The following is a 9,563-nucleotide window of genomic DNA, read 5'->3' on the forward strand; positions in this document are numbered from 1 at the left end:
AGGAAGCGCGTATCTACACCACCCTCTCCCCGCCTCCTCTTTCATTTTCTCAACTGTTAACATCCATCAACCTGTTTGCCTTTCCTCCTGTCTATCCATATGGCTTCAGTATGTTTTCTCCCCAATCCTCCAAGTAGCCTACCTTATCGACATAAGCCGTCCTCTCGTGAACAAACCTTCTCCAACAGCTCCCTCAATCCTTCCGCACTCTCGTTATTTTTTATTTTTTTATTATTTTTTTTTGGGAACGCGTGTATTCCAAGAGACGATCGCTAACTTTCGGCGAAACGCACAAAAATAATAGCCCCGTCCCGCCCACACCTTTAACAACCCGGGTTACAATCTTGCCAACGGATCGACGAGCGGCCCCACTCCCGGAGCTACTGCGCTGCTCCCAAATAATGGCAGAGTGATTCAGACCGGTGGTGTGCGAGTGCTTTGCGTTGCGGATGTGCGAGGTATGCAGATTGCTGATCAACGATTCCTCTTTCTTGATCTATGTATTTTTGGCTTCTGGGCAAAAAGGAAGAAAAGTTCACTTGATTGTGTGGGAGGATATATATAGGCTTTTGAACATCATATATCTATCTGTTTATGTGTTGATGAGCCCCCCGACTAACGAGAGCCTTTCAAATGGTCTTAGGAAACTTAAAGTCACTCAATGAACTTGCCAAGCAGGCTCGCGCGGATCATATTATCCATACTGGCGACTTTGGATTTTATGATGATAGCTCTCTCGAGAGGATTGCGGAGAAGTATGTTTTTTTCTTTTCTTTTCTTTTTTTTTGGACCCATTCCCTACTTCAATTTCACAAATGTACACCTCCTAATTATGCTTTTTAACTAACCGAATTGATTTTTTTTTACGCCCTTTGCAGGACATTGAGACACGTTGTTCAATACTCTCCTCTCCTTCCAGAGACAACCAAGAAAAGCATTGCCCAAGTTCCATCTCAGCAATCCATCAAACAACGATTCAGCCCAGAACAACTCCCCCTCTCCGAACTCCCGCTATTGCTCAACAAGCAATTGACACTCGACATTCCCGTATACACCGTTTGGGGCGCTTGTGAGGATGTACGGGTACTGGAAAAGTTCAGGTCCGGCGAATATAAGGTCGACAAACTACACATCATCGATGAAGCCAGCTCGAGGTTGCTGGATGTCGGTGGGGTGAAACTCCGCCTCCTTGGCCTGGGAGGTGCGGTGGTTATGCATAAGCTGTTCGATAATGGAGAGGGCAAGACAACGATCGCGGGCGGGCAGGGAACTATGTGGACAACGCTTCTGCAGATGGGCGAATTGGTTGATACCGCAAACCGCGTCTATGACCCATCTGAGACTCGTGTTTTCGTCACGCACGCCTCGCCAGCTCGCGAGGGCATGTTGAACCAACTCTCGGTCACACTCAAGGCTGATTTCTCCATTTCGGCCGGGTTGCATTTCAGATACGGCAGTTCATATAACGAATTCAGCGTTAATCCTACTCTGGACCATTATCGTGGCAAATTGGCGGCATCCAAGGCTTCGTTTAACGACGTGTGGGACACAGTTAAGGGCGAGGTCGAGACTGCCATAAATGCCAACGAGGCCCAGAGAACTCTATTGGACAATGCACTAAATATCGTTGAGAAGATGCCGACAATCGCGAATGGTGGGAACCCCTTCGGAGGCCCTGTCGCAGCGAGCAATGCCGGCGGCCAGGTTGATGAGAGTGCGTTCAAAAACATGTGGAATTTCAACCTGGCGGATGCTGCTTTCGGATACTTGGTTCTGGAAATCGATTGTGGGCGTATCGGCACGGAAATGCGTGCCCAGGGCTTCAACTTCTCACATCGTACCGGCAAGCAAGCAACCGCCGCACCCCCCATAACCCAACAACCATCGACCGTGCCGGGCGCGCCGGGTCCTGGTGCTCACCCCGGACAACCAAGACCAACCGGCGGCGTTCAATTCGGACAGACGCCAGTACCGAACCGTGGTGGCGCTGGGACCACGTATCAACAGCCAACGCAGCCTCCACCCGCGCAAAACAAACCGGCGGGGCCGCTTCCTCCGAAAACAACCGCATCACCAGCGCCCGTAATTCCGAACAATAAAATTAATAAGCCCGCAACACCTCAGCCCACCGGGGCGAATGTCAACGTCCCCGCAAGCTCGACAGACAAAGCCAACGAGTCCAACGGCACAGCTCACGGTGCCGGTGACAGGACCGATTCCAGGAATGACTCCAGAACAGGGCCCCCTCAAGAACGCAAACAAAGCAGCGGCCTCTTCATCTCGAACGTAGACTCCGAACAAGCAATCCGCGACCTATTCACCGACGACGACAAAGCCAAGATCCTCAAGGTAGAGAAATGGGGCAAATTCAACCATGTGGTGACCTTCTCTACTCCCGAGGAAGCAAAGAGTGCCTTGGACCGACTACCAGCTGACCACAAGAAACCAAGCCCGCCGGGTCCGAACCGGAAGCCGAACGTGAAGATGTTTGAGGATCGCGGGAGCCGAAGGGATATTAATCGTGGGGATGGCAACGCGGGGACGTGGCAGGCTAGCAACCGCGGCGGTGGTGCGGCGGGCGCGACTGCTGCGAACGTCGGACAGCGGAGTGGGTATCAGAGTGGCAGCGCTTCGAGCGATCTGGATATCGGACGGGGTCGTGGTGGGTTTGGTGGTGGGCGAGGTCGGGGTGGACGAGGTGGAGACAGAGGTGGACGGGGCGGGGATAGAGGCGCAAGGGGTGGCCGCGGTGGGTATGGAGGTGCTGGCGATCGCGGTGAACTGCGGGAGCGCGGTGGTGCTTCTGGTGCTGCTGGTGGGAAGGGTGAGTCGCTGGCTCCTGCTACCACGACGCCAGCACCAGCCCCTGCGGGAGAGGCGAAAGGGGGTGACTAAATGCGGAGTCCGTTTGATTTTGTATGTGGACGGGATGGATATGGTTGGGTTTGGGCTGTTTTCTATCTGTTTTCTTCCTTTTTTTTTTTTTTTTTAAATGTGATGTGATCGTGTGTAAAACTGTTTTTTTTCTTCTCATTTTTTAATCTAAAGTTTATGTTATCCTCATTTTCAAATCCTTTCTTCCCCCTCGAACTATTCAGCTCCTCCTCCTGTTTTTCCGTCCGTTCTTTATGGTCACAAAATCCTTTCTTGCTTTCATTTCGTTTTTTTTTTTTTTTTTTTTTTCCCTTTTCTCCTTTTCTCACTTCATTCTAAAGAATTTCGTTTCATACATACATACCACAACTGCTACAACTACAACTACAACTACAAGAACAACAACAACTACTACTTCTACTACTACTAGTACCACGCACCTCGAGCTACTCCATATACCTACTACGTAGGCACCTACTTCTCAAGTGGTGTCTATACTGCCGCATCCCCTCATCGACGGGGTTAGAAAAATAGGCAAGCAAGCAAGCAAGCAAGGAACAAGGACAAGAGAATAAATCAGAAGAAAAAAATGATGTGTTTCGTTTTAAATTGAAGTGGCTCACCATACCATGCCCTCTCACTTCCTATTAGTGAGCTGGAAAACTGCTAGGGCATGTCAATATGTTTATATATATATGTGTGTGTGTATGTATGTATATGTTAAGGGAGGCTGATGTAGTTGCATGGATCTAGACAAGGGCATTGCGATCGATCCGGTCGATCATCGTGAATAGAAAAAAATAAAAAATAAAAAATAGTAATAATAAATAAATAAGAAAGTTTGATCCGCACCCATGTTTCCCCCCGAATTTATAACAGCCCTGCCGATGTATATGGATTTTCGCTAGGAGATACATACACACACGTTCATCGATCTATAGAGAATATAGTTTTTCGCATTATATGGGCGGTTTGGTCTCCTTTTCTCATTTGATATGTGTTCTTCCACGGGGAAATGAATGTATGGACAATCCCTCCCTCCCTTCTCCGCCCTAAGGCTTCCCCTTTGAAGGATTTTTTTCTTAGGCCACGGATTGCACTGCGACGCTCCCTTCAGCTGGGACTACAGTTTTGTCTTATGGCTAGATAAATGCAAGTAAAGAACAAGAATGGAGTGTTGGTTAGCATTAGCATGGAATCTCTGAGGGGCGAAAAGGCAAAAAAAAAAAAAAAAGGAATGATAGAAGAGATATCTCACCATTTGCATAAAATATATAATTATCGGCATTCCGAAACGCCATATCAGGCGTTAGCGCGATCGACGCGTCTTCACCGTAGGCAATATCAGTCGTGGCGGGATAGTATACGGCGTCGATATGCGAGAACTCGTGGATGACAGTCAACGCTCGGTCCCCTGAATCGCACTCATGTGATGACACACCAGCCGAATAGAAGATTGGACAATTGACAACGATATTCGATCCCGAGACTGCATAGGCGATCGCGCCCGGACGGGAGCAAACGTTCATTGCATCATGGCACTGGTACTTGACTGTTCCGGCAATTGAGCTTTCGGCTTCGTTGGCGATGGCGCGGAAGCGGTCAGAAACCTGTTTGCGGATGGTGCGGTCTGTCGTGCGGAAATATTGCTCAAATAGTCGCGCATCGCCGTGTTGAGCGGCGCTGGAAGCTTGTGTAGCGATGTTGGAGGCTCTTTTCAGTGCGCGGGCGATGACGGCCTTTTGCTGGTCGTTACAGCCACCGTTGCCAAAGTCGGCGCGGCGGGCTAAATTGTGGTGTTTGGCGCGGGCGGAAAGAATGTTGGATGATTGTTTGTCATTGACCTTTATTCTGATTTCGTTGGACTTATACGGGATGATGCCGGCGATACGTGTGGATTTGGCATCTCTGAAAGGGAATATGCCCTCGGCAGAGACAATGTAAGTGCTGTTTTCCGAGAGGTCGAAGGTTTCCGCGAGGTCGAGTTCGGTTTCGATGGTTTGCCCAGGGGCAATGGGTTGGAAGGCATCTCTGGTTAGACTGGAGGGGTAGTGGCGGATGTGAATGCCTTTGAAGGGCACTTCTTTTTCGGAGCCTGCGACGTATTGGCTTGAGAAGGTGATTCAAGTGTTCATGGAAGACAAGGATGTAACATACCTTCTTTGTAGACTGTGACCTTCTTCGTGGGAGATTTGTCAAGGAGTGTGTTCACTATAAGAACAGGGGTCTCTGAAGTGCCAGTGTTCGTCACGGAAACATGGACCTTGCTATTCCCGGTTGCGGACAGGCTGACATTGAGGCCCTCAGAACGGAGCCTAATGGAGGTAATGGCGTTGGAGTATACAGGAGCGAGCAGTCCAGCTGCTACCAATAGAATCGAAGATAAGTGCATATTAATAAGGAATGAACAAAGGAAAGCTATGGAGGAAGTAAAAACAATATAAGGGTGGGAGAACAGAGACAAAGAAACAAGAAATAAGCACAAGCAAATAGAGAAATGTGAGAAACGAAGGTGATGAGGGAAACGAGGTGGGACAGTGAGTTATCTTCATTGTTCACCAAGATGCTCCAACAGGAGGATTATTGAGCATGAAGCTCCGGTTCCATGAGTGGAAATGTTGGCGGGTCGGTTGAACTTTATCGAGAGGCAGCCCTCGCAAGGCTGAGATCGAGGCCATATTTAGTTTTTCACCTCGAATTCTCTTCCCGGTGTTGGTAACGGAGGACCTGAACGTGCCTGACGGGCATGTGATTTTTGGCAGAAGGCGATTTCCTAGCCATAGTCAGAACAGCCCCACAGTCGGTAATCGAATGTTTGATAAAACCAGTGGGTTGATATTCCTTGACGTTTAAGAGGGTCCAGAGCGGAGAATATGCAAGTCCAGAGTGGGGACAGCGGGGAAGATTTGCCTCCTTGTTTGCCTTTTTTTTTTTTTTTTTTTTTTTTTTTTTTTTTTTGAAAGGTTTGAGAGGAGCACATCCCCAGAGGGTCCATAATGCTCAAATTCCAGAATCTTGCGTGACCACCTCGGTTCACGAGAGTTGCTGCTAAGAAGTGCTGAAACTTGTAAGGAACTGGCTGTTGGGTCAACTTAGATAGCTCCGACAATTATAGTGATAGGAAGGAAGGGATTGGAGATCTTGCGTATCATGTTTCAATATAGAATGACTTGAAACCTCGCAAGTTGCAACTCTGAGCAAGCTCAGTTTGACGAGAAAAAAATTGACTAAATTACTCTCACGCACTTTTTCCAGTGCCAGTGTCAGCCAACAAGCTGCTAGGAGTAGGTACGCTGCGACTAATTCTGTTGAGGGTAGCTTAGGTACACGGGCTTCTCTCCTATCGGGCCCTTTTTAACTTGTACTTAAAATGAAAATTGTTTCCCGAGCCGAACTAGAATTGCTCCGGGAGTTTGGAATTGCATTGTATGCAGTACGTGCACATATGCCGATCCTAGCAGTAGCAGGCCACCTGCTGGCCTCACTATGATGCAGATGTTTGTGCAACATTCATGTCCCAATTTCCCTTCTTGATGGGACCTTAAGAGATGTGGCTGCGTGGACTTGAGCGATCTCTGGCACATTCTGTACTCAATGCGACAGTAGAGCTTGACATAGTTTATCGGGGTCATAGAGGTCATTCCAGGGAGACATTTTCTTCATTTCTCCATAAATCTGCGACAACGGACTCTTCCGTCCTGCGATGAGAGTTGATGAGGTTATGCGCCTCGAGGAATTTGTCCGCCAAACCTATTGAGCAGAGCCAAAGATAGAGCATCTCGGCACCATGGCCCCGGATGCAACGGATGAGTTCCTCAAGTTCGTGTGTTATTGGCTAAAGCATTCGACCGCTTGTCAATGAAAACTGAGAATCGCAGAAAACGGGCTTAAGTCCTTGTAAATGCAGGCCTAGACCAGCATGATGGTTTGAAAGGAGGCGTCTTCATGACGTAGGCTGGGTTCGGTGGACGACTCAAACCCTCCGCGACACGCGGGAAAAACGGCCAAGGAGTAATTTTTATTCAGCCTAATCCATGGTTTCCACCTGGAATGAACACCATATGCCCCTGTGGTGTTGTGGTTCCTGGGAATCGCCTGTATAAAAATCGTTGTGATGTTTGACTGAGAACTTGGACAATGCCAAGCTTCAGATGCTTTTGGTCCATGAGCTGACATAAGCACGCGTCCAACCATTCTCCCGTCACATCGACCGTTTGCGCATCCCAACCTCTCACCTCTATTGCTGGTCTTATATTCTTATCCTGCTGTGTGGTTTGGCGCTGGTTATCATCTTCTTAGCGGAATCAGGTTTTGTTTTGCTTGCGTCCCTTTCCTTCCGTTCTATTTCGAATACTGTCACAGGTTTGGGGATCCTAACGTCATCCAAACCCTCCACCGCTGCTCCTCAGATATTGAAATATTCCCTGTATCTTGATGATTTGACCCTCGTATAAAGGGCATCTACTTCAACAAGGGAGTGTTAGTGGTTGTGCTAGAATCTACGAATGCTCCTCCGGTGACTTCTGCCTGACGAAAATATCCAGCCATGCGCCTTGGCTGCTTGCCGCTCCTGGCGGGACTGGTAGCTGTTCAGTACAGCTCCGTCTTTGCGCAGGGAGAGACGAAGATTCACGAGGAGGGTCGCTGTGCGATTCGTGGCCACTGCGGCAAAAAGTCTTTTTTCGGTGGACAGTTGCCTTGTGTCGATAATGGATTTGCAAAAAAGCCAGCAGCAGATACACGAGCGAAACTGGTTTCGCTATGTGGAGATAAATGGAAGACGGGGAATGTTTGCTGCGACGACGATCAGGTATGAATCCGTTTTTTGGGTGAGAAGCTGTGCTTCCCAGCCCTACGCTGATTAGGGGATGTGACAGTTGAACTTACGTTTGTTTTGTTCTGCTTTTCCAACAGATTGCTGCTTTGTCCTCGAACCTGAAGCTGGCCGCGGGTATAATTGCCTCATGTCCGGCTTGCAAAGAAAACTTTTTCAACCTATTTTGTTCCTTCACGTGCTCTCCGAATCAGTCGCTTTTTATCAACGTTACACAAACAGACAAGATTAATGGGAGGACAGCGGTGACAGAGCTGGATAACTTGTGGTCAGAGGGATATCAGGCTGGTTTCTACGACAGCTGTAAGGATGTGAAAAACGGTGCTACGGGCGGCAAGGCAATGGACTTCATTGGTGGAGGAGCGAAAAATTATTCTCTGTTCTTGAAATTTTTGGGCGATAAGAAGCTGCTGGGCAGCCCCTTCCAAATCAATTTTGTGACAGGATCAAAGGGACACGAGGATTTGGGGATGCGACCTTTACCAGAGATTCCAAAAACGTGCAGTGATTCGGACGAGAAATATCGGTGTTCATGCGTCGACTGCCCCGCTGTTTGTCCCCAGTTACCAGCGTTGACAGAGGAGAGCTATTGCCATGTTGGGTATTTGCCCTGTTTATCTTTCTCTGTCATAGTCATCTATGCGGTGTTTTTGCTGCTCTTAGTCGCTGGAACTCTTGGTCATTTCGCCTTCCGGAGACGCCAACAACGAAAACTGGAACGGGTCAGGCTCCTACAAGATACAAGCCCAAGTGATGACGAAGATGAAGGTGATCTCATTGACGATGCTGGCATTCTCGACCGCCCTCAAACCAGTTATAGGCTAAATTCTATTTTCGATGCGATGTTTAACCGCCTTGGTGGTGCTTGTGCTCGTTTCCCGGCATTAACGATAACAACAAGCATTATATTATGTGGCTTGCTAAGCCTGGGATGGCTACGTTTCGCTGTCGAAATAGACCCTGTCAAACTCTGGGTGAGCCCAGACTCAGCTGCTGCGCGGGAGAAAGCATTTTTCGACGAGAATTTCGGGCCTTTCTTCAGAGCCGAACAAGCATTTCTCGTTAACGATACCCATCCAAGCGGACCAGGGCCTGTTTTAAGCTACGAAACGCTCAGTTGGTGGTTCGACGTGGAGAGTCGAGTTCGCCGCATGATTTCGTTGGACAAGGGGCTCTCTCTGGACGATATTTGTTTTAACCCGACCGGGAAGGCTTGTGTTGTCCAATCATTGACCGGATATTTTGGAGGCTCTTTCGCCAATGTCGACCCCAACACTTGGGAAACTCATTTGAAGCATTGCACAGAGTCTCCAGGCTCCGTAGAATGCCTTCCAGATTTCCAACAGCCCCTAAAACCAGAAATGATTCTCGGTGGTTATGGACAGACCGATAACGTGTTGAATGCCACCGCACTTGTTGTTACATGGGTGGTTAACAACCATGCCCCTGGCACAATAGCGGAGGCTGGAGCAATAGATTGGGAGGGTAGCTTGAAGAGAGTGCTCGAGGTGGTTCAAGAGGAAGCAACTGAACACGGTTTACGTGTTTCTTTCAACACTGAAATCAGCCTTGAGCAAGAATTGAATAAGTCTACGAACACGGATGCCAAAATTGTGGTAATCAGCTACGTAATTATGTTTCGTCTACGCTTCGTTAGCTCTTGGATCTACAACTTTGACTTGGAAAAGCATCCTCAGCAACCCGGCAAATAGTCTAGTGCAGTCGAAATTTACTCTTGGTATCGTCGGATATTGATCGTTCTGATGTCTGTCTCGGCTTCTGTTGGATTTTCTTCAGCAGCCGGAATCAAGGTGACGGTTATCATCGCAGAAGTGATCCCGTTTCTCGCCCTGTG

General features: G+C 48.5%; 3 protein-coding genes across 3 annotated transcripts in view; 2 read left to right on the top strand and 1 right to left on the bottom strand.

Annotated features, from left to right (window-relative positions):
• Window positions 1-99: 99 nt before the first annotated feature.
• On the top strand, window positions 100-2,895 carry HCBG_05925 (serine/threonine phosphatase; the record flags this gene model as incomplete). Its single annotated transcript, XM_045432974.1, has 4 exons — window positions 100-108; window positions 305-458; window positions 644-755; window positions 879-2,895. The coding sequence occupies 4 exons, from the start codon at window positions 100-102 to the stop codon at window positions 2,893-2,895; spliced, it is 2,292 nt and encodes a 763-aa protein (XP_045286142.1).
• Window positions 2,896-3,956: 1,061 nt separating this feature from the next.
• Window positions 3,957-5,266, bottom strand: HCBG_05926 (deuterolysin metalloprotease; the record flags this gene model as incomplete). Its single annotated transcript, XM_045432975.1, has 3 exons — window positions 3,957-3,997; window positions 4,133-4,969; window positions 5,032-5,266. The coding sequence occupies 3 exons, from the start codon at window positions 5,264-5,266 to the stop codon at window positions 3,957-3,959; spliced, it is 1,113 nt and encodes a 370-aa protein (XP_045286143.1).
• A 2,154-nt stretch (window positions 5,267-7,420) lies between these two features.
• HCBG_05927 (sphingolipid transporter) overlaps window positions 7,421-9,563 on the top strand; it is a gene marked incomplete at both ends in the record, with an annotated part of 3,250 nt that continues 1,107 nt past the window's right edge. Inside the window, 2 exons of the mRNA XM_045432976.1 lie at window positions 7,421-7,684; window positions 7,789-9,349. Coding sequence (XP_045286144.1) covers window positions 7,421-7,684; window positions 7,789-9,349 — 1,825 coding nt within the window. The remainder of the gene's footprint in view (window positions 7,685-7,788; window positions 9,350-9,563) is intronic.

This window comes from Histoplasma capsulatum (genome assembly GCF_000150115.1).
Source record: "Histoplasma capsulatum G186AR genomic scaffold supercont2.8, whole genome shotgun sequence".
Lineage (NCBI taxonomy): Eukaryota > Fungi > Ascomycota > Eurotiomycetes > Onygenales > Ajellomycetaceae > Histoplasma > Histoplasma capsulatum.